This window comes from Limanda limanda, chromosome 5 (assembly GCF_963576545.1).
Source record: "Limanda limanda chromosome 5, fLimLim1.1, whole genome shotgun sequence".
Classification (NCBI taxonomy): Eukaryota; Metazoa; Chordata; class Actinopteri; order Pleuronectiformes; family Pleuronectidae; genus Limanda; species Limanda limanda.
The window spans coordinates 15,143,989-15,167,923 of record NC_083640.1 but is presented as its reverse complement, the minus strand read 5'-3'; the positions used below and the strand labels follow the sequence as shown (position 1 = coordinate 15,167,923).

General features: G+C 41.9%; 3 protein-coding genes across 3 annotated transcripts in view; 1 reads left to right on the top strand and 2 right to left on the bottom strand.

The window, feature by feature from the left end:
* smtnb (smoothelin b) overlaps positions 1-4,721 on the top strand; it is a 49,534-nt gene extending 44,813 nt beyond the window's left edge. The window contains exons 18-20 of the mRNA XM_061071294.1: positions 10-161; positions 1,773-1,950; positions 2,989-4,721. Of these exons, the coding sequence (XP_060927277.1) occupies positions 10-161; positions 1,773-1,920 (300 nt within the window). The 3' untranslated portion in view covers positions 1,921-1,950; positions 2,989-4,721. The remainder of the gene's footprint in view (positions 1-9; positions 162-1,772; positions 1,951-2,988) is intronic.
* Positions 4,722-4,943: 222 nt separating this feature from the next.
* On the bottom strand, positions 4,944-7,747 carry selenom (selenoprotein M). Its single transcript, XM_061072016.1, has 5 exons — positions 7,581-7,747; positions 6,800-6,835; positions 6,554-6,588; positions 6,363-6,441; positions 4,944-5,659 (listed from the first exon to the last, which is right to left on the bottom strand). Exons 1-5 carry the CDS (start codon positions 7,677-7,679, stop codon positions 5,444-5,446), a joined length of 465 nt encoding a protein of 154 aa, XP_060927999.1. The 5' UTR covers positions 7,680-7,747; the 3' UTR covers positions 4,944-5,443.
* An 8,698-nt stretch (positions 7,748-16,445) lies between these two features.
* Positions 16,446-22,678, bottom strand: LOC133001573 (beta-1,3-galactosyl-O-glycosyl-glycoprotein beta-1,6-N-acetylglucosaminyltransferase-like). Its single transcript, XM_061071181.1, has 6 exons — positions 22,001-22,678; positions 21,480-21,722; positions 17,774-18,069; positions 17,584-17,677; positions 17,024-17,422; positions 16,446-16,931 (listed from the first exon to the last, which is right to left on the bottom strand). The coding sequence occupies exons 1-6, from the start codon at positions 22,676-22,678 to the stop codon at positions 16,446-16,448; spliced, it is 2,196 nt and encodes a 731-aa protein (XP_060927164.1).
* Between the last annotated feature and the right edge of the window lie 1,257 nt (positions 22,679-23,935).

The following is a 23,935-nucleotide window of genomic DNA, read 5'->3' as shown; positions in this document are numbered from 1 at the left end:
CTCCCTCAGCACGTGAATATTCAAAACTTTTCATCCAGCTGGAGCAACGGCATGGCGTTCTGTGCCCTGGTGCACCATTTCTTCCCCGATGCCTTTGACTACGACTCGCTGAGCCCCAGCAACCGCAGGCAAAACTTTGAGGTGGCCTTCGACGCTGCAGAGTGAGTACGATTCACAGACATGTTTGTTCTCGTAACATGTGCACTAACCACATCGTTTTGGATGTTGTTCAGTTTTTACTGCAAATGAGAGCCGCAGCATTTTTGTGGAGAAAAGCGGGGACATTTTTTGAAGAATATGCAGAGAAACCAGCGGAAGAAGCTCCGTTTTTCCTCCACGGATTGAGGATATCAACGTTATTGTCCAACGATGGCTGTCATGGTGTGAACGCTCAATGAAATTCAACGAAAACGGTCCAAGCCAGTTTTTATGGTGGTTTTCATCGTGCTGTGCAGAATTTCCCGTCATTCTTTCATTTCTCTTTAAAATCCACAAATAGCTTTTACTCGATGTTCCTCTTTACCAACTTTTACTTGAGCTAGACGTTCAGAGACAAACCCGGAACCACGTGGAAGCTCCTCGACTCATGTCTGTGGGTTAACTCTGTCTCCCAGGTGTCTCGCAGGTGTCTCACATGCCCTGAGAGGCTGAGTGGGCCTCATTACCACTCTAATAACTCCGCCTCTAAACCTCCACTCGCCATCTGTCCACGTCTGCTCTAAACCCGAGGCCCATGAGCAAAATCCGTCCCTCAAACAACCACCAGGTTATAACAACGGCAGAGCTGTCGCTTCATCCCTCTTTTCTTTATTCCTAATATCTCTTCTCTACTTGTCTCTTCTCGTTGTCATCCCTCCTGCATCACGGCATTCTCACTTGTGATGCCCCCCCCCACCCCCACTCACACTGTGTGTGTGTGTTCACTTGCTCCCAGTAGGATGACGCCCATGCTGGTGTTATTAGTTGTGATTTATGTTCTCATCACTGGACCCTCACCCAACCACAGCCCCTGTTTGCCCACATTTGTGTTGTTGCACTCTCCCATCACTCACCTCCCCCGACCCTCCCAGCAGTTTGCTGTTATCTGGAATCCCAACGCACACACACACACACACACACACACACACACACGTTCACAGACAGCTCCGTCCTCTGCACCAGTGTGTTTCTTTAGAGTCACCATAGGGTTGTTGAATCTTGTGTTTAAATGCAGAAACCTTGTTGTTTTTTTCGTTGTGTCTTCAGCGTAGTTGTATTGAAATTGTCTCTTGTCCTCCAGCACAGAAAAAAACAACAACAAACAAAAAGGCTGAATGAGCATCGCCTGGCGCTCATTTAACTCTTTGTTTTGACTTGTGTGTGTATGACTGTTTGTGCCACGTACTGTATAGACGATGTTCATGAAGCATGTCAACTCATGGATATATTTGTGAACACAGAGAATGTAATGTCATTGTTTCTTTTTTGTGTCCTTTCCCTCTCCCTCTGTCGTCTCACCATGAACTTTTTACATTTGGCTGCTCACTGCTTTATCTGTTTTTTTTTTCTCTGCTCCTCCTTCCTTCTTTCCTTCCTTTCCTTCTTTATTTTCCTACACTTTGTCCACTATCTCTCTCCTGTTCCTTCTGTCTCTTTTATCTGTACTTCTATCTTGATCCCTCCTGTCCTCTTCCTTGTGTCTCTCTGTTTGTGTCTTCCTTTCTTTCCTCTCTCCTCTCTCCACCCTCCACCCTCCCCCTTTTTTATCTCACCCCTGCCGGGCGTGGGCGCAGGAAACTAGTGGACTGTCCTCAGCTGTTGGATGTGGACGACATGGTGAAGATGCGAGAGCCGGATTGGAAATGTGTGTACACGTACCTGCAGGAGTTCTACAGAGGTCTGGTGACGAAGGGCCTGGTTAAAACCAAAAACTCATCCTAGAGTCGCACCCCGCCTAAAACTGAACCCATGGTGAGAGAGGGGACGAATGTGCTGCGGAACCTCACTCTGGTTCTGACAGACGAAGTGTGTGAAAGTGTGTGAGTGAGTGTGGGAGTGTGTGTGAGATGTATGTCAAACATAATGGTTTCAAAAGATCATGTTAATCAGAAGCCCCTGGCCTTTAAAGTACCAAACATGGTATGTTTGTGTGTGTGTGCATTTCGGCACAGCCAGGACGAGAGCCAGGAGCATCTGCAGCTCAGCACTTTAAAAGGATCTGCCGTATCACTGCGTTTCAAACACACGACTTAAGAAACAGAGCAGAGGATGGAATATTGTCCTGTTTTATCAAGTGTGAGGTCACAGGTGTTTATGCTCTTGGCTCTTAAAGCCTTTTAAAGAACGCTAGAGTGTGCAGTGACCTATTTCCTCGAATAACAACACAGATTTTATATGGTTGACAATTCTTTTCTCATGCTAGGCCTTTGACCTTGAGTGGTTTCTGTCACTGTTCTCTTGGTTTGTGTAGACTGTCACAGACGGTTTACAGTGTGGGGAGAAAACGCCACCCGGTGGTCACCCTCTGCGGGAATCACATGTGAGGTCTTTGTCCTTTAATGGGTTCATTGAAATACACAGTGACAGTGATATTTATTCCTAAAACCGTTTTAGAGTGTTCCACTTTCAATATTTAATTTTGATAACAACAGTGACTTTGTGTAACTCACCAAAGAACAGACAAAAACAATAAACACACAAAGTTGTTTATTTACTTTAATTGTTTATTTACTTAAACACTTGTTTCTTTTTCATTCCCATTTTTTTATTTACAGAATTCATAGACGGTGCGCTCTGGGGTTTAATGTAAAAAAAAGAATAGTAAAAAATGTGAACATTAATAGGGTGAGTGTTTGTGTGCGTGTGCGTACGTTTGTGTTTTTCTTTGACAAAGCCATGAACGTGATGGTTTAGAACTGTGTGTCCCTCTCCCTCCTCCATCTGTGGTCCTCTCCCCTCTGTTCATCCTCCCCTGTCTCACACTCACTGTCTCATGTCCCTCTTCCTCAGGACATGGGTCAACTGCATGCCTCTGCTGGAAGTGGAGGACATGATGATCATGGGCAACAAACCCGACTCCAAGTGCGTCTTCACCTACGTTCAGTCTCTGGTCAACCACCTGCGCAGATACGAGATGTCCCAGGGTCGGCCCTGTGACCTCTGTGTTCCGTGAGCGTGACCCCCACCTGATGGCCGTCTCCACTCTGGGCTGGGTCACAGAGTTTGTACATCTCCGATTGGACAAGTTGGGGATAATGTGTGTGTAAATACATGTGTGTGTGTGTGTTTGAGTGTTTTTGTGTGTCGGTTTATCTATGTTGGCAGAGGTGATGTGTATTCAATCTTTCTGTTCTCCTCTGGACACATCTCCCTCACACTAGAGGGCGCTAAAGTTTTTATGAGTTAGACGACAACCTTTTAAAGCTTTAAAATGTTGAAAACCTTTTGTACTGAAACACAGCTTTGTGTCAGGTGATATTTAACCTACAGTAGCTGTGTCACTACGCTAGTGTACTTTAAAGCACCAAGAGAAAAAAAGAATATTTCATATTTCATATTATATATATACAGTATATATAATATGTAATATTTATTATATATTTTTAACATTTACCATTTAAATTATTTTAAGCGACATGTTTCTCTGCTACACTTTTGTAATATTGGTCTTTTGTTAGCATTGCTGTTGGTTATTCCACTGAAGAAGAAAGATACACCCAGTCCAATATACAATGCATTATTTGGTTTTCATTTTGGTACTTTTAAACTTTTACCAAAGTCTGGTTGCTTGAAGTATTTTAAATATTGTTATTATTATTCTTACGTTGACATAACCAATTATCATAGAACTATTTAATGCATGAGCACCGGGATGTTTTCTCTTCTTTGTTCTAACGGATCCAACATTGTCTTGCTGTTGTGTTTGAGTTCAGTGCCGAGTTTTCGTACATTTCTGAACTCTGTAGTGCTACTGAGAACGTGTTTAAGTTTTTTGAACATTTCGTCCCTCCTGTACTGTACCATCATCAGATTCTAAATGCTCGCAGTTCAACATGTTTATTTAATTTAATTGAAGAAGACTGTAGGAGTGGGTTTCAAGCTGATATCATAGAACTGAACTGAATCGTAACTTGATGTTTCATTCTGCTCGACTGGCAGCGTGTGGAACTGTTGTTTCCATCATGTACCAGCATCACTGCCACACTAAACCAAACACATTCACACTCAGCTCGTTCAGAGGGCTCCTTATTTATGCTTGGATAGATTTTTTTTTTTATATATCATTTTTGTAATTTTGTTAGTGTGTACATTTCACTTTAAATAAATGGTTTTAAGTGAAGTCAGTTATCTTAAGCTATGACCATGTTTTGTGAAACAATATTGGCGTCACTCTTTGGTTCACAGGCCTGATGAAAGCCGGCTTTCAATTTCAACACGAGTAATCAAGACTGAACTTTTCTGCCAAGTGTATATTTCACGACATGAAGCCAAGGTTTTTTATTCTGCTTGTGAAATAAATTTTCCTTTTTGAGAAGATGTCTAATATTTGGTTTCATAGTTGATTTGGTTATTTTATTTCAGTAGATTGTAAGACATCAAGGGTTTTTTTCAACTGAAAAACAAATGATCTACCACCAAGCAGTGAGCGTTGTATATAAAGAGCTTCAACACTTTATAATTTCATGTTTCTGTGCACCACAGTTAAATGTGAATTAACGATTAAACCAATTTGAGAAATTAAAGTGTTTGTGGGGGATTATTGCTCTGAATATCTCGTTTAATAGGCTGACAACCTGTCCCGCCTCAGCTTTCTGCTGTATAAATAATAGATGAATTGGCTTGTAGAACATTATAGTTTCCCCACACTTATTTATTCCAATTAAGTGTCACATCTGTATTCATACCTATGAGAAATTGAGAACCTTTAGAAATATACACCAACCACAAAAAAAAACCAGAGATGATAATTTCTCACATTTCTTTATTTTCTTCTTTTGCCAACCTTTTAATAGAATCCTCTTGTGTGCATCATTCCAACCCACCTGAACATGTAGCATCAACCTCAGGCCTCTGACAATTTTCAGCCTGAAGCTTCATTCAGTTTCACGGTGGGTCGGAACCAATCAAACACACAAAAGAACTCGAGAGAGATGAGACACGATGAACAAAAAACTAAATATAACCAGCACACTTCCAGTCTGTGTGGAGAGTAACCCACAAAGCGTCTGTCGTGTTTTTCTATCACTACAGACACACGGCAAGAACAATATGTGCAAATTCAGACTGGGGACCTTTAAAGGCCTTTTGCTGATGCTAAGATTGTGTCCTTCCCCGAGGGCTGATCCATGATCCGCTGGCCGCCGCCTTCACAAGTGAAACATTTCTGCGGTGACCAACTGGTCGTGGAGCAGCTCTGGGGAAGAGTGGTTCTGTTACATTCCTACTTTTGGTCACTCCTGATGGGTTATAGGTCAGTGTGCTCGACTTTAGTGTTGCTCTCTGAGGAGGCGTTCTCAGTGGCGGGTTTATCAGCCAGCTCCTCTTTGAACGGGCTGTCTTTGGCGGGAGAGAAGCGAAACTCCTCCGGCACCTCGTCCTCGGGTTGAGCCTTCTTGTAGAAACCCAGTTCCCCCAGCAGCTCGTTGATCTCGGAGCGGGTCATGTCGGAGAGGGCGATCCGCTGTGGAGGAAACCGGGTTAAGTCCACTGTAAATTAACTTTCCCGTCACTGTTAGTGCTGCATGAAAATATAAATTCTTTTAAACTTGATAGATGTCAGTGCATCATGTGACTGTGAATTCCTCTGATAAGGACTTTAAAATGATAGTATATTAAACATTACATAAAAGGTTAAAGCTGAACAATTTAATATTTTAATGTGAAAGGTGTGGGTTGTTGTTGATGAACTCACAATAAATTACCACCTGATGCTACATTTCCTCTCAGCTCTGCAGAGTGCTTTAGTGTCTTTTAGCTTTCTGTTTTGGTTCACTCAACTACTCAACTACAGAGCCAGATATTTCGATATAAGACCAAACCAGAGCTAAACAATAGTGAATATTATGCCTCTAAATGAAAACTCTTTCATCTGAAAAGAGATATTCAGGCATTTTAACCATTAATAGAGTTTGATGGCACATGTGGATCATTTTCTGCCTCCAGGTCAGGTGGATTAATGGAGCTTTGAATTGCATTATTCTTCTTTTAGTTCAATATTCTGATACAATAGTCTTATCTCATTTCATTTGTGGAAAACAATCAAGTTTCTGCAAAACCTTAAACCCTCCAAAAAAAGATGATTTCATAGACATCATAGTTTACATTTTAACACGGAGGGTTTCTTCTATAGAAACTGAATACAACAAAATGAAAACAACACTTACATCCAGCTCTTCAAAGTAGTGGTTCAGGAGGACCAGCTCAGGGTCGGCCCCAGGAATGTGCTTCATCACCAGGTTATGGCTGAGGGAGTCACGGTCAAGGATCGGCCCACAGAGAAAAAGGCTGGATTTCTTTTGAACCATTCAATAAACAGACATTTAAGACCAAGTAACAGCGATGAATGGAAGGATACTAAAGAGGAATATCCTGGTTCACAAAGGCTTTGACCTGCAAACAGAGGGGAGGGGGGGTGATTAATGGCTGTTTCACTCAGGGCTGGTTTCAGTGACAGATCTGTCTGGGATTATGTGAAACACAAGATGTAAAAAATGTCTCTCTGACAGCAAACACTTTCAGACGGGGATTAAGCTTCAGGCTTCATCCGACACTGGCTGTTTTCTATTTGTTCCGGTTGATGACATAACACAGTAGAACTCACCTCCCTGAGCCGGTTCAGCTGTCATCCACCACATGACTGCAGAGAGAAAAGACAGCATTACACCCATGAGTCATATTTAGAAAAGAAGGCATCACCTGAAGTATGAAAAATGATTATTTAACTGACATGTTGTGGCTTCTGTGATCTGTCCTTCAGCATTTTTCCCTTTAAAAGCAGCTCATTTGGATTAAACTCATGTTTGCACCGTGCACAGGTTAAAGCAGGCCTCTCTGAGAATGATGCCAAACAAATTTATGCAGGAATTTGAGCCTTAGGTGTAAAGTAGCAGGTGTTCATGAACACAACAAAGGCAGCAGATAGCATGTCTTTTCCCTTTCAGTGATGCTGGCATGTTGGTGACTGGGTGACACCCTGAGGGACAACTGCATGGTTTTCTCACCAAAAAAGAGGGCTTGAGTTTCAGAAACTTTTGTGCAACCTCCTAAAAACCCACCCGAGAGAATTTTACAACTTAAACAGACACCACACCAATTTACAGTATTTTTTTTTATATAATAATCAATATAACATTTGAATTTGTGCTATGTGGCATAAACAGACGGGGAAGCAGTCAGGTTACTACAGCTCCATCCGTTTCCCCATTGGAGGCACTGGCGCATGCGCCCAACACGGACACTTAAGGGGGAAAAACACGCATCCATTCCTGATCCATTCACACCTTTACGCACGATCCATGTATAAACCTGTGCCCGGCCTCACTGTGGATGTGTCCCAGCCTGCCTGCGTGTATTCAGGGGAATAGGAAGGAGGATGAACCTACCTCCACCCTCGCTTTAGCCAGTCCGTCCAGCTTCTTCACATCCACGTCATAGCACAAGGACAACTGGAGGAGACCGGCCAACACGACCAGCCACGTCATCTCGGGCCCGGTTCTAACCCTAACCAGGTCTCTTTAGTCTTTCTTCACGACCCAGGACCTGTGGATGTGTGACGAGGACGGAGCAGGAGCAAGAGGAGGAGGAGGAGGAGCAGGAGGAGGAGGAGGGGGAGAGGTGATGCTCTCTTATGTCACATCCGGATCTCTCGCCACGTCAAACACTTCTCTCAGTGCGGAGAGAGAGAGAGAGAGAGAGAGGAAGGATTTAAAGATTTAATCCTTGTTAAAATGTCACAATAGAGTGTTCTTATTCATGTTATAATAAGAAGAATAATAAGAATAATTGTTTGTATGCTAAGTAAACCTATAGGCATTGTTTTGAATTCTGCGACTTATTCCGACCTCTGTTTTACACATTGGATCAACATATTGATGTTTTCCAACCACACCAGGAGAAAGAATGGAGGAATCAAACTCTGAGGAGACATGGCACAGCTTTTAGTGTCCTTTGTGCCAATTTAGAAAATTGCCTGCCTGAGTTTGATGATCTGGGACAAGTCCCTTTGAAATCTGGGACACCTGTATCAGACTTTAAAAAAAGCCTAAATCACCCTGCTCTATGAATGTCAAGCTCAATGTTGCCAATTTAAAAAAAAGCATTATACACAAAGGACAGCAAGCTCAGTTACAAAATGTATATAATTCATAGAAATATCATTAATTCATATAAATTATTCATGTAAAAGTCCTATTTTAATGAAACAGTTAATTGATTTTAAACATTCTATTAAAGGGCTACATTTTTGAATCAATTAAAATTCAATCAACAGTAAGAATAACAGTTAATTCATGTGGTGATTTGTCATTATATTGTGGCAACAAATTAATTACCGTTAACGTCGGACAACATCAGATCATATGCTACATCTCTTTAGTTTATCTTTTTTTTTTTAACTTCAGGAAGGCCCTTGATGTGTATTTTCCCCATGTAGAGAGAACCTAAATGTCACATTATAGAATGTATATACCTATATGAAATCAAATATATACTAAAACCAGGATTGCTCAACCCTGGAAAGTACCAACTATAAAACACAATTTCTAAAATATAGTTTGTTCCAGTCATTGTGCACTACATATACTACAGATATGCATGTAAGGGAACAGTGTGAATGTATAGTTTCATCACCTACTTCATATTGTTCATTTATTCCAATGTGCATATTGAGATTAGTTAATAGATCTTCTTTTGTGTTGACCCAGTTGCCTGTATGTTCCTCTGGGGTCGAGAGCAGAGATCCTTAGAATCAGAATTAACATTTGCAGGATGCTGCTAAACATTCACAGCATCCTGCAGTGTTTCATTTACTTCTGTGTCTCACCAGTAGCTTCAGGAAACACTCTTTTTCATCACATTTGCTGTAATACACAGCGAAGAGCACACACACACACACACACACTGGGATACAGTTTTGTCTCATTAATTTGATAAAGGCCATAGACATTACAGTTTTTTTCGATTGCTTAAACACTTAAATCAAAAGTATTACACAATTATCAAAACCTAACCCACTATAAGCACAATGTCAGCTTCACACTTTTTGCAAAACAATACACACAGTGATCTGCAAAACACTAAACACACTTGTATACATTACAGTTTTTCACAATTGTTAACACACGTTTTTCAAAACAATAACGGCTTTCTCAAAAATGCACACAGAAAACTCAAAACCTCACACACAAAATGTTAAACCTGACACTCCCTTTGCAAGATGGCTCTTTGCAATCAAATCTCTTCACTGTTCACAAAATGGAACTCTTGTTTTCATTTGGTACACACAGCCGTATTTTCAAATGACACACACATACCATTTATTGAGAACACACAACTAAGCATTTGCTTGCACACTTCCAAGCATTTACAGCACACTGAAGTGCAAAATTGAAAACACAATCATCGAAATGGAACACACCATATGAATGACTGACTCTGGAGAATTAGCCACCTCTCCTTTTGTAAACTGTCTCAGTGTAGGCCTACTTTTTTCATAGTCAAACATAAAACAGCACACAAATATGCAGCAAAAAAAGGTTTATTTTTGGTATACACAGAAAACAGTACAGTACTGTAAACCGGCCCCCCCCCCCTTCACAAAAATAAATTAGGCATCACGCCTCCGGTTCCTGTCTGGCCAGAGGGCCTCATCCACATCACAAGCAATTTTCTCCCTGTCTATGCAGAGTTGGAAGAAACGCCTCGAGTGGCGCATGAAGCCCTGACAGGCCTCGACACTTACGTCGCCACAAGCCTCCTCCATGGCCTGGAGCAGTGGGACCCGGTCCTGTGGGTTCCGTTCATAAACCTTCCACCTCCAAGCTGAAAATAATTCCTCAATGGGATTCAGGAAAGGAGAATAAGGTGGAAGGTATACAACAGAAAAATGTGGGTGGTCCTGGAACCACTGACGCACTAGAGCAGCCCGGTGGAAGCTCACATTGTCCCAGATGACCACGTGATCGATCCGCTGTGGGTCATCTATCTGGCCAGGTGGTACCAGCAGGTCATACAGGCCATCCAGGAAGACGAGGAGACGGGCAGTGTTATAGGCCCCTAGGTGGGCATGACGGTGCAAGATCCCCTGGTGATTCATGGCAGCACACATTGTGATGTTCCCACCACGCTGTCCGGGGACCTCAACAATGGCCCGCTGGCCAATGACGTTTCTGTCCCGTCGCCTCCTCTTCACCAGGTTGAATCCCACCTCATCAATGAAGATGTACTGGTAGAACACATTAGCAGTGTCATGCTCCTGGATCCGCTGACACAGAAAGCATGAGAAAACAAGTTACAGTATGGACACAGAGAGGTCAACACAGTGGGCTACAGTGAGACACTGTAAAAAAGGAACAATATTGGATTACAGGTACAATACATACATGTGTCAGTGCTGAATGTTTGGTACTTACAAGCACAAACTCTCGCCGTATCTCCTTGATGCGTCTGTGTTCCGTTTGAATGGGACCCTGTTCACCTGCTTCATCCGCATGGCATTCTTATGAAGAACACGATCCAATGTCAAGAGGCTGACTGTATTTGTATATCAGTTTGTATTTGTTTGAGTGTGAGGTTGTTGTTCTCACAAACCATATTTACAATTTCAGTCTCCTGTTCGGCTGTGAAAATGCGTGTTCTTCCGCCACGGTGTGGTTCTCTTTCAGCCCTGCAAAATATAAATACTGTGAGCACACTGTATTCTATGGATATGCAGTATTACAGTACACAAGGCAAATAGATTTCATACCTGTTCTCCATCCTGAAGGTTCTTATGATGGCAGCAACTGTGAAGCGGCTGAGGTTTCGTTGGACCCTCTGGCCAGCCTCCCTCATGCTCAAACCATGGTTGAGCACATGGTCTACCACAGTGGCCCGAATCTCATTAGAGATGACCATTCTCCTTCTTCTTTCTCCTCCTTCTTCTCCTTGTCCTTCTCCTCCTCCTTGTCCTCCTCTTACTTGTCTCTGTCCTCCTACTCCTCTACCTCCTCGCCCTCCTCTGCCTCCTCTTCCTCTCCCTCCTCCTGCTTGACCTCCTCTTCCTCCTCTTTCTCCTCTACCTCCTCCTCCTCCTCTCACTCTTACCCCTCTCCTTCTCTGGTTGTCGATATCTTCCATGTTCTCCATTGTTCATCAAACAAAACAGAGGCTGAAGGTACTTATATGCTGCAGTCCTGATTGCTGTTGATTATTCAACAGACTTGAATGTTTAGAGATTTGAGTATTTGTGTGTTGTGGGTTGATGCTTTGAGATTTTGCTTGAGAAGTGTGTGCAACAGCTGAACATTGTGTGTAGTGTTTTGACAACAAGGTGATGTGTAATGTACATCAGAGTGTAAAGAAGGAAAGTCAGAGTCTAATGAGATAAGGGAGTGTGAAGTAGTGCCAAATTGGGTCAAGCTATTGGTACATGAAGTGAATGTTGTGCAAATTGTGCCGAATTTTTGCTTTTTGTGTGTTAACAACTGTGAAAAACTGTAAACACAGAAGTATATCAAGATGTCACTTCCTTGCAATTCCTAAGCACTGACTGTCAAATGATCACCCCTATGAGCCAATTGGTTAAACACAGCCATCGGGTGTGAAAAGACATGACTGCTTAATTGTAGACACACCAATCAGGTTTAAGCACTATACAAAAGCAGCAGTTGAGTTCACCTGTCTTCAACCAAAATGGAGCTTGTGCTCAAAAAAGAAGAAGAGTGAAGTTGAAAGGGGGAATCCACAGAGGAGGAGAAGGCTGCGGCATTAGTATGTGGAGGGATGTATTGTTCACTTTAGCACTGTGATGTTGCATACTGCACACGTAACCTTTATAATGTAAATGTACTGTATACCAGACCTATGCTGAACTACACAATCTTGTCTTTCACTGTATTTCGAAGAGTTTTACAGATGGATGCTGAGGAAATCCTGCATGAATTCATATATATAGATGAGGCAGGGTTCAACCTGACAAAAGCAAGAAGGAGACGCAGAAATGTCATTGGCCACGCCCACGGGGCTATAATCAATGTCCCAGGGCAACGTGGGGGTAACATCCCCCTTTGCGCTGCCATTGCAAAGAATGGTTCTCCTCCGTCACACCAATATGGGCTCTTACAACACACCTCACATTGTCACATTTTTGACGGTGGAGGGTTTACGATCTCAGGCCCCAGGCTCAGGTTCCCCTCATTGAAACCGTTACTGGATACAGAATTTTCTGCTTGTCTGATATTTGCTGAGCTTACAGTGTTATGCACACTCCTGTAGTAGCATGAAAACTGGGACGTGTTTTGTTTTGATTCTCAATGTTGACTGATTTGGGAATATGGAGAGAAATAAATTCTATTTTCATGAGTCTGCAGCATTGGTCTTGTGTAGTTTTAGGTGAATTTATTGTCTATTTGCACTTTCTCTGTGTACTTTACTTACAGGACTCTAATCACTGAGAACTGGAATTGCTAAAAGTGTTTTGGGTTAGCAACATCAGTGTGTAACTGGCTCAAACAGAATTAAGTCATATGAAGCGTGTGTGTTTCATATGGTAAAAAAATATGGTTTTGATAAATTAGTGTATAGTTTTTACAAGAGTGTTTCATTTTGCAAAGGATCTGAGGTGTTCTGCTGATTGGGTGTGTGGTTGTGCTAATTGTGTGTAGTGTTTTGAAACACCGGGCCCTGTTTTGAAAATCGTGCTTAAGCAATCGAGAAAAACTGTAACAGAGTCCACTCTTCTGTCAAGGCTTCCCACAAGGGGGCAGTGCCATGTAGAAATAGAAGATACCTTTACTGAACTCATCAACGCTGAGTTGCAAGCTCTCTTTTATATGAATTTATCATGACCTGCTCTAGAATTAGCACTACCCTTAATGAAATGGAAAGTCAAGCTTCAATCAATTCACAAGAAAGTAGAATTTTAGATGAAATGTTATTTTTGTTTGTAGACTTTCTCTGTGACTTTTTCTCTGTCTAACTCTGTTTTCTGTTGTCTGTGTGTGTAGGTATGTGATAAGTACATTGGAACTAATGGTGGCAGAGGATTACATCATTGTTTATCTGAACTGCTACCAAATGATAGACAGGAGGTAATATCCACACAAAGAAGTGCAATGCAAATGTAAAGTAGGAGTAATTTTATGATACTGTTGTGATTAACACAAATTTATGGTATATAGTAAATATAGTGTACCATGTAAATTTGTGTACACGTGTAAAAGAGCTACTCCTGATCATTACACAGCTCCTCTGCCTCTGCTCTGCTCTTATCCAGGAACAGACATACCCCCATTACAGTGGTTGAATCAGATTATGTAAGCAGTGAAACAGACCTTTCTAGTTTTTGTTTTCTACAGCTCCAAGTTGAGCTGTAAGATCAAGTATGTGAATAATAATAGCCTGGGGTAACAGCTTGTCAACGCCATAGATGGTGGATTTTAAGGAATGCTAAATCCAGTCTGGTCAGTTTAAAGGTGCAGTTATTATCTGTTTGTGAACGATGTTAAAGCCTGGAAGATAGAAACCTTTCTTCACAGAAGCGGTTAATGGATCTAGTTTTTCATTTTTTAATCCAACACATACCTAACATATACAGTATAAAGTAAGTTAAATAAATGCAGATATGATGAATGTTGTGTCTGGATTTTTTTTTTTTTTTTTGTGTTTTGTCTTTCCTTCCTGAAGAGTATTAGCTGCAGTCAATGACAAATACTTTAATTTCTGCTGTGATGATATTTTTATTACAACCTAGTCATGTGGTGGCCATTTTCCTCTTACATATTGCTCGGGGAATGGAATCCTTTTATGAACAGAATAAACCTGTTTTATCTGCAATGAAGTCTTTATAGTTTTTCAAAACTGAATTTGTTTCCTTACTGTTCACATTTGACAGTGCCAGGGGGCTCTCCCACACTCAGCCAGGGACAAAGGTGTCGCTTTTCAGCATCTTTATTATCTCAAAACAGAAACTTATAAACTCTAAAACTCAAAACACACAGCACTTCCTGCTGGCCCGTCAGCTTTGCCGCTCAGTGTCTCTCGTGTCTCTGTCTCTCGTGTCTCTGTCCCTTCTTGTCTCCTCTCAGGCAGCCAGCCGCTGCCTTTTAAACCAGAGGATTAAAAGGTGTATCAGCTAACAAATGGAAAATGTAAACATTACAACAGTGACAGTCTCTGGAAGATTTAACAACTTGCAGAATATGGTACATGGGGTTTTATGTATGATTCCTTCCAACGGGTCTGGTGTATGAAGGAAAAGATCCTGTTGAACTCCCTGAAACCAACAAAACCTCCGTGCAAATAAATAGGTGTAAAAGTGAAGTCTGACTCATTCTAACTTTATTCCTGTTCATTTTGCAAGAGGCCATGCTAATTTTTTTAACTTCATGCCTTGTTTCACTGAGAACGTGTCACGAACTACACACATCAACCCCCTTAGAGTGAAATAGAATCACTCTTGATAGCGCTGCAGTGGAAGTACAGGAGAGACCACTAATCTCCAGCAACTCCATGTGCACTGACAATGTGGCCGTGCCCGTCATTTGTTTTATTCTTGTTTAATTACCTTTGGAGGAATTACTTACAGGCTTGGTAATAACATAGTAATACGACATAACAGCAGTTGTAACACTGCCCATCTGCTAACAAATACACATTTGCGTGTCCTGATCAGTTAGGATTATACTGTACTGTAGCTTGGTCAATAGACTAACGTTACAGGATGTAGGCTCTAATTTCAGACACTCAAGCTGGTGAAAGCTGGTTTTTGAATAGTTCATTATATAGGTATCAAACCCTAAACTTGTCTAATAAAGGCTAAGAATTGGCTATTCTGTTAGCATTGTATATCACTGTGAACATTCTGGGGATGTCATACAGGCAGTTACCATAGCTGCAGTAATATGTCACATGCCTTCAGTTGCATCCTTTCAATAATTGTATCAAGGAATTTGACTCCATCCCAAGCCACCTTATTTACACGAAGCTCCAGCCTTTTAATTGTGTAGACTTAACCTAATCTTAGATGTAACTGTTACCAGACAAGTTATAAACTTGGCCATGCGCCAACTTGTTGCGCTGTAACCCCCAGATAGGGGGATATCTGGCACTGAAAACCTGAAAAAGAACAAAACTGAAGAAGCAAGAGCAGAGGATATTTTTTTGCATTTTTATTAACAATAAGATTCTACAACAGAAAGACAAAAATATCCCTGGGAAATGCAAAAAAATAAAGAAAAAGGCCACAAGACTAGAAAAATCTGCAGCCTCACTGCAAGCTGCCCACTTCTCTCTCCCCCCCTCACTACTGACTGGCATTTTGCTTTATAGCGTCACCTGCCTAGAACTTATAATATAGTGCCTGGTAAGTATAAGTTGAGCTAAACAGAAAGACAAAGAGAAACCACACTCAGGACAAGACCAAGTTTGGACCCTGGGCTACTGCTGACCGATCAATTCAACCTATCTGCAAACATTCAGCAGATAAATGCAATAGGTTGACTGAAATGTCATCCAATGCAGCACACGTCATCCATTCTCTGTCACCTTGGGTTTGCCCAGCCCCTCCTTTCTCAGAGACCTGATCCTACACACCTCTCCCTGATCGACCTGATGATCTGACCCCATTCACAGATCTGGAAAAACAACAATCAAATAGAGCAACATCAAGGACATAACAAAATGAACTGTCAACACATACATGCTGTAAATATTCAACACACAACTCAAAACCAGATTATGTAAATAGTCGTATTGATAATCAAAATTCGAATAATAATCAAATGATCAAATATCTTTATATAGGGAGACAACGTCTAGTGAAAAAGGGGGAGAAAGCTCCCTTTTCACAATTATTATTATTAATATTATTATCTTTGGCTGCTCTGCGCATCGCAGAGAGACGTGATTACGTTGGTGGTCCTGCTTGCTATATTATCGCTGGTCAAGGAAGGCCGGAGCGACCATCAGGCCACTGGGAAATGTCCAGTTGCTACTGATGTGCAGTCCACCACTGCAGGATTTTTCTTTTGGGCTTTTGAGTTGATTATTGTTATCGTTACACTGATAAACTGCTCGAATAGCAGTAATACGACTGAATAATATAGTGCCACTGATGAAACATTTTTTTTGTGTTCATCACTCTAGAATTATAAACAAATTTCAAATACATTTTGAAATGAGATCACATGCTGCTACATGACCTTTCCCTGTATTGATAAAGGTTTGGATTAAATGCCATTCACGGTTGCTATGAAAAACCTGCAATATATCTATTTTATCTCAGACAGTGCCCTTTTTCTTAAATATTTCTCCAAACAGTAGACAGCAACGGGGTCTGTGTCTATGTCAAACTTGTTGGCAAAGAGATGATGCTGCTTGAGCATCCACTTTAAGTCCCCAGCACCATTTACGCATATTGTCCTAACGTGGCTGCCGTGACAATCTGGGTACACCGAGTGCGGTGAATCCTGCGACCCCTCGTGCCCCTGCCACCTCACCAGGCGAGCGATGGCATTGACGTCTGACATGTCATATTTGGTGTGGGGCCAAGTTGAGCCAGGAACTTCAGGCATTCGCTGAATGGTTGCCCAAAGAAATTCATCAGGACTGTAGGTGTCTTTGCCCCACTCCATCAGTGCCAGCACTCGGCTGTCCTCCAACACACTGCGGATGAAGCCCCGGCTAACCACAATGTAGGCATTTCCAGACATTATGGGCATGTTGAAGGGAGGAGGCTCCTTTACCTTTCCTGTACCCTGAAGGAGTTAAAATTGTGAATTAATGTTAAAGTGTTGACCAGTAAGTTCTAATGTTAACTTTACAAATATATGTAATCCAAAATAGGCACCTGGATTCCTCCATCTATTATTTTGTGTGCATTTGTCACTCTCCACACTTTTCCTGCAGGCATTTTTTCTGACTCTAAGCTGTTCCCGCCACTCAGTGAACGCAGTGTCCTTACAATCTCCAAGTTGGTTTTCAGAGGGAAATCTTGGCAGTTGATGAAGTATTTCCATTTTGTACTGGTGTTATAGAGATCCTCCATACAGTTAAGGTCAGCCTGGACACGTGGCCAGGCCGCATAGACCACATCAACAGGCTGAGTGACCAAGAAGATGTTTGGAAAGCAGGCAGTAATTGCCCAGATGGCAAATAAGACTGAGGATTTTGCCTTTTTGTCCACATGGACACAATATATATTTTGAGGTGCGTAGATGGCTCGAAGGAGTCGCTCAAAGCTCTGCACCTATGAGCATATAAAAAAAATGTGTTAATAATGTACTTGAACATAACGGAACTTCACAAGCGGTGGTGAAGAGCTCCTTTGATTGATGACTTTTAAATAAATTGTTTACTCCACTTTTAAAGTTTATTTTAATTCAAATTCAGACTTTAGAATCTGCATACCTTATGATGCACAACCATAGAGTATGCCAGGGGGAAGTCCTCTTCTTCCTGGCTCAACGGAGATGTTAAGTATTTTCTTCTTAATTTGAATGCACTGTAAATAAACAGTATTAAACAAAGAACTTTCAGTGATTTAAGTGAAATTCAATATTCAAATAAACGTCTAAAATCTGACGTTTAAGCAACACACCTGCAGTCTTCGGTTGCATTCATGTAATGTTCATCAGGGATGTGAACACTCTTGTGGAAGTCTTTGGTGATGGTCAGTAATTTGGCCTTCTCCAGTGCCTCCCTCTCTCCCTGCAGGATACCTGAGCAGTTGTACACTTTCTCTGGGCTGTCATCAGAGTCTGTATACTCCAACCAGCTGTACCTGAGAACGGAGCTGGGATTCCAGCCTGGATTACTGCGAGTTAGTAGGAAGAGGATCAATAGTGATCCCAGTGAAATGGTGAGCTTCAGGAACAGTCGAAGTGCATAGTATATCTATATAATATATTGTTATGCATTGACCTGATGTATTAAATAATTATGAATTTGACGTCCTTCCATCCTCATCTCTATAAAAACTTGCTGAACTCATTAATTTTACTGGATAAACAGGGCAAGAGAGAGAGAGAGAGAGAGAGAGAGAGAGAGAGAGAGAGAGAGAGAGATCATCTGTCAATATGAATTGGACAGACAATCACCCACAGAATAGAATTGCAAGAAGCACCTATATAGACCAGTAAGATATATTATGGGCTGCATTTTGAGTGCCAGCAGGCAGCAGAAATCCTATTTGAAATACATTTCACATGCTTTAGCACTCAGCGCAACACAAAGATGTTGCCTATATGAATTAAAGCCATAGACTATATATAATCGACGTAGGATGCTTGACGTCACCCATCGACTGAGTGAAGACTGAAAGGAGGCTGCATGCTACCTGACGTGGCTGCTAACCGGCTAGCGCTGCAGTGTTGCTGCTTCAGGATGGTCCTGATCTGCACAACGAACTATTGCTAACCTATTGCTTTATCAGTTATCATAATCATATGCTTACATGCCTCAAGTGGTTTTTAATACGTAATTGTTTAAACGTTAATTGTTAAACGTTTATTTAATGTGTAATGAACAGATTGAAGCAAATTAACTTCATTACTAGAGTCGTGTGTTTGGTTGTGACTTTATTTTAATTTTAATAAATTAAGTTAATATCAATACGCTAAATGTAAATTACACAGTTTAGATAAGATTATAATCTCCACACACCAGTGTTGTAAACAGTTCTATTTATTACATAATTATGAATTCTCTCTGAGAGAAGTGGAGACTTGATGTGGTCTGTTTTCAACAGCTCTGTGGGAGATTATCACCTTGAATATTAAAGATGAGGTAGAAATACATTTTATCTATTTGTACAATGTTTTGTTTCTTTCAGTACATTTCATTTCATTTAGCTGATGCTTTTATCCAAAGCGACTTACAATATGTGCATTCAACCATGAGGGTACAAACCCAGAGCCCAGTACATCGGTTCTGTCTTAAATCTGTGGTGCTTCCACCTGCTGAACATAGAATAAACTGTAAGAACCCGTCTTTGCTGGAACATACACAACACAAAACATTCTTTTAAAGTGAGTTTCTTCTTTTCATTAGATGAAGCACTGCAGCCCCTGATGTCCTCAGCAGCAACACGGTGGAGATCGGAAGCTTCAGGCTGGTCAACATGAGGATGACCTGCACCAGTTGTGCAGATGACCTGCAACTGTTTTGGCAATCATTGCTTTGTGTCATGGATAATAGAGTTAATTTATATATTCATTATATATTATATATTCAAATGAACACTTATTAGAACAATGTTTATCTTTTGCTTTCTGATTTGATACACTTTAGATAAGAACCCAGTGTTTTATTTTTCTTCTTTGCCATAAGAGACTAAACACGGTCAGCACAGCTGTGTCCTTCAGGCTCGTCCATCGGTCCATCCCTAACAAAATGATAGGAAACATAAAAGTATGGCATTATTGTCGAGGAAGTGTTACTTATGAACAAAGTTTGTATCCTTATTTTCTGTGGATATTCAACTACTGATTTTGAAATAAACGGTGCACTACCAAGACAATGAATGTAATGTATGGAGTTCTTCCACATTATTAGTATTGCATATATTATTTAATACATTATGTATTATGTGTAATACTTTACTTTGATTGTTTGTAAGTTATGAAAACATGTCTGTACCTGGAGTCAGTGTTGAAGTGATGACTGGTTGGATTCCAGTTGTCTCGTGTTTGACATCCTAGAGGAACATTCAACAAAAACGAACGAACCGGAGCGTCAGCCTGTTTCCGGGTGACGCTGACGCTGGAGTCAAGTAGCTCGCTGGGAAACGTCGTAGGGCCCATCTGCATAATCACTACTTTCCAATGTTAACAGTGGCCTGTGTGCTTCACGCTGATTGGTGCTCCCATGGCACTGGTCTGCCGCTTGCCCGTTGTGCCCACAGCAGAGAAGTACGGCAAGCGAAACGCGTTTCACAAAGCCCAGTGCAGAGACGGACGGCAAGAGGGAGGCGTTTCACAAAGCAAACACACAGACAGAAACACACACGAATCAAATGACTCCAAAACAAGACTATAATGCTTGTGAGTCTCGTTTATTCACACACACATTCACGCTTTTTGCATATAAAATAAAATAAAATATACTTTTGCCACAAAGTTCAGATATGCAGTATTTAGCTTTCTGCACACCAGCGCCATCTGGTGGGGCAGTGCCCCTTATGTAGAAACGCCACTGAAGAAGCACATGCACAAATGAAGAAAAAGGCCAAAGATTAAGATCTGGAGGTTAAAAACAAATGCTAACTAAACAGAATTGAATCCTCCCGTTTTGTCAACAATTACATTAACTAAATATTTCCACCGTACCTTGAAGGTAAAATGGTGAAGGTCACTATTTTAGGCGCTAAACTCTTTGTACTACACAGGCTTATTCACAGAAACTACCCTACACCAAAAAGACTCCATTACAATGCATTCCATTTAGCTGACGTTTTATACAAAGCGACTTACAATAAGTGCATTCAACCATGAGGGTACAAACCCAGAACAACAAGAATCAAGAAAGTACAATTTCTTCAAGAAAGCCAAACTCCAAAGTGCTGTAAGTAAGTTCCATTTAAGTACTACTAAATTGTTTGTTTAAACTTGTATTCAAGGTATAGTCAGATACCATATCACCCATCTTACTTTATTAATATATGACAAGATTTACTTCAATCTCTCTTTTTTATTTTTTTTCTTCTATTGACTTCCATGTGTTTGAGGAAAAAAAGGTTGGGTCTAAAACTCTGAAACCACTGTCAATAATAAGCATAATAAGTGTAAAGCAAACAGAATGCATTGTTGAATATATGTTAATGCTAAAGTCAGAAAGAAATCATGAATAAACTCTCCATTACTTTGGTTCAGCTGAAGAGTAGAGTAGATAAATGGGTCTTACCTGTGAAATCTGCATTATACCTCAGATCACAATCTGAGATATAATGCATTTTTGAGAATAAAATACGCTGGAAAACTGCATTGTTGGAAAGAAGCTTCATCAACAGGATTTAAGAGGTGAAGTACAGTCTGCTGGTTAACTAAGCTTAGCAATATCACTTGAACTGTGCTCTAACTCCATAGAGTAATTTGTGTAATGTCTCTCGACTACAAATAAATATTTCAGATGATATTGTGGTATCCCCAGAGGTTTAAACACGAAGAAGGGTGTAGGGCTGTGCGTCACAGAAGCATAGAGAAGTCAAAAGGGTTTCAAACAAAGTCCGGTTTATTAAGTAACCAAAAGGTCTCTCCGGAAGCAAAACATAAAGTTCATCAAACGGTAATTAGATATCATCCATTCACTTGCTTGTCAGGGGGATCCTTTCCAAAGTATTTTCCTCCACGTCTCTTGCTGCCTGCTTGGTGCTTGTCTCCACTCCTTTGTTCTCTCCTCTCGCTCCCACACTTGAGCCCCAGCTTGAATGAGGGCTGAGGGATTGGCACCTCCCCCAGCCGTGCCTTCTGGGAGATGCAGTTCTCCCGGCATCCACCTTGTGGATGCCGGGTGGATGGCAACATCTCTCTTTGGCGATGTCTAGCAGTCCCCTGGGTTTGTGTGAATACAGCAGGTCAAAGGGCTAAAACCCAGTGGAGGACTGTGGGACTTCCCTAACTGCAAACAGGAGGTAGGGGATGAGCTGATCCCAATTTCTTCCATCTTGGCCGACTGCCATCCTTAGCATGGTTTAAGAGTTTTGTTGAACCTCTTCACTAATCCATCCGTCTGGGGTTGGTATGCAGAGGTTCGGACCTGTTTCACTTGCAGCAGGGCACACCACTGTCTCATGACACGGGACATAAAGGGAGTCCCTTGGTAACCCTACCCTAGTGCTGAAGAGGAATAGCTCATATGCTATTTGCTTAGCATTAGCTTTTCTAAGGGGAATGGCTTCTAGATACCTGGTTGCGTAGTCCATCAGGACAAGGATGTACTGATGGCCTTGAGCACTCTTGGGTAGTGGCCCTACAATATCCAGCCCCACCTTTTCAAAAGGTGTCTCTATAATGGGTAAAGGAATGAGAGGACTCCTGTATCTTGGTTTTGGAGCAGTGACCTGGCACTCGGGGCAACTGCGACAGAAATTCTCTACCACCCTGTGAATACCTGGCCAAAAGAACCTCTGTAATACTCTGGCACTTCCCGAATTGAGCAAGGGTTCTACATCCCGACGATCCACAGTTACGGGGCAGGTCGGTCTGCAGTCCGCACTTTCCCCAAGGAGAGCAGCAAAGTTTGCTTGTAGACTGCTGGAGGACGCAGCTGTGGGCATGGGCTCGTCCAGCTTGTCACACTGCCATGAGATATGTCCTATTTGGCCGCAGCGGAAGCACTGACAAGGTTCTGGGTTTGAGGATCCTCGTTGCTGTTGAAACGGGTTAAGCACTCTTCTCTGGGAGCTAGCAGGAGCGCTGCCCTGTTGAGTAACTCCAGGGCGAATTCCACTACGCCTAACAGGAGCCAGCGCTGTTGGTTCTTTCCGGGTGAGACGAACCATATCCATGGATGCCTGATACTGTTCTACGGCTTCTACTAACTGCATGGTTATTGTTATCTTCTGCTGGCTGATAACGTTTTTAGCCTCAAACGGCAGGGCTCTTAGATATCGGTCAATGAGAAGGATCTCTACAATGGCTGCTAGACTGTTTTTTTCCAGGTCCAGCCACCTGTTTGTTACTCTTGTCAATTCATGTAATTGTGACTTGGGGTTTCCCCTGTTTGAAATGTCCGCTCATGGAACCGTTGCGCCAAACTAAACTTGGTAAGGCCCTGGCGGCTCAGTATCTCCTCCGTTAATTTATCATAGTCCTGTGCAATAGTCACTTCTACATCACTAAAAGCTTTAAGAGCCTCACCTGACAGTAAAGGAGCCACAATCCCTACCCATTGTGTCTTCGCCCCCAACCCTCTCGAACGGCTGTGGCCTCGAAGGCATGGAGGTAAGCTTCTACATCATCCGTCACTCCCAACTTAGAAATGAAATCACTTGCCCGGGGTGACGACCTGGTTTGTAGCTCCAGCTCTTTGAGTTCATTCGCCCTTACTTGTTTTACAGCAAAGCCGTGTTCATTTCCTGTTGAGCTCTCTGGCCCTCCACCATCATCTGCAACAATCGCTCCATTTTGTTTTCGAGATCAGCTGTGTGAAGTCCTGAAAAAAGTTCCACTAAGGCGTAGGGCTGGGCGATATGGGAAAAAATGTTATCACGATATGTTTTTCCATATTGATCGATCTCGATTCTTAACACGATATGTAGTTTTTGATCAGTTTCCTGAAGCCGTCCCTCTCCACTGTGCTCAGGGGCATCATATCTGTAGCTAAGCAATAAGTTATAGGGCTCGTTATATTTTTTCCCCGCTTCGATTGTTTTCATATGGGGCAATGGCTGCAAAACACGACTGGATGGACTGTTGTTTTGCTAACATAGCATCGCTAACGTTAGCGATGCTAACGGGGGACGTAGTGGTCTTGCCTGTCTCTTTGTTTGGTGTCGTGCAAACTTGAGCCCGCAGAGTCCAACTCTCTGTGTAATCACTGGGATGGTGCCGTCTCAGGTGATTGAAAAGGTTTGTGGTGTTTCCCATCCTGGCTGGTACCGACCGCCGGCATATTTTGCAGACCGGCTTCGTCTGCTCCTCGTCCTTTTAGCCGTATCCAAACCACGTCCACACAACTGACGTTGCGTTACGCTTTTTTTCGAAAATGTCTTCGGTTCCGGGTGAAGTAGTGATGTCGCTCTCACATTCGGCATTATTTTCGC

Coding starts and splice junctions, on each gene's coding strand:
- LOC133001573 (XM_061071181.1), bottom strand. CDS start 22,678: ATGGATATGGTTCGTCTCACCCGGAAAGAACCAACAGCGCTGGCTCCT. Junction 17,678..17,773: donor AATGCAACCGAAGACTGCAG/GTGTGTTGCTTA, acceptor GTTTATTTACAG/TGCATTCAAATTAAGAAGAA. Junction 17,423..17,583: donor CTATGGTTGTGCATCATAAG/GTATGCAGATTC, acceptor ATATGCTCATAG/GTGCAGAGCTTTGAGCGACT.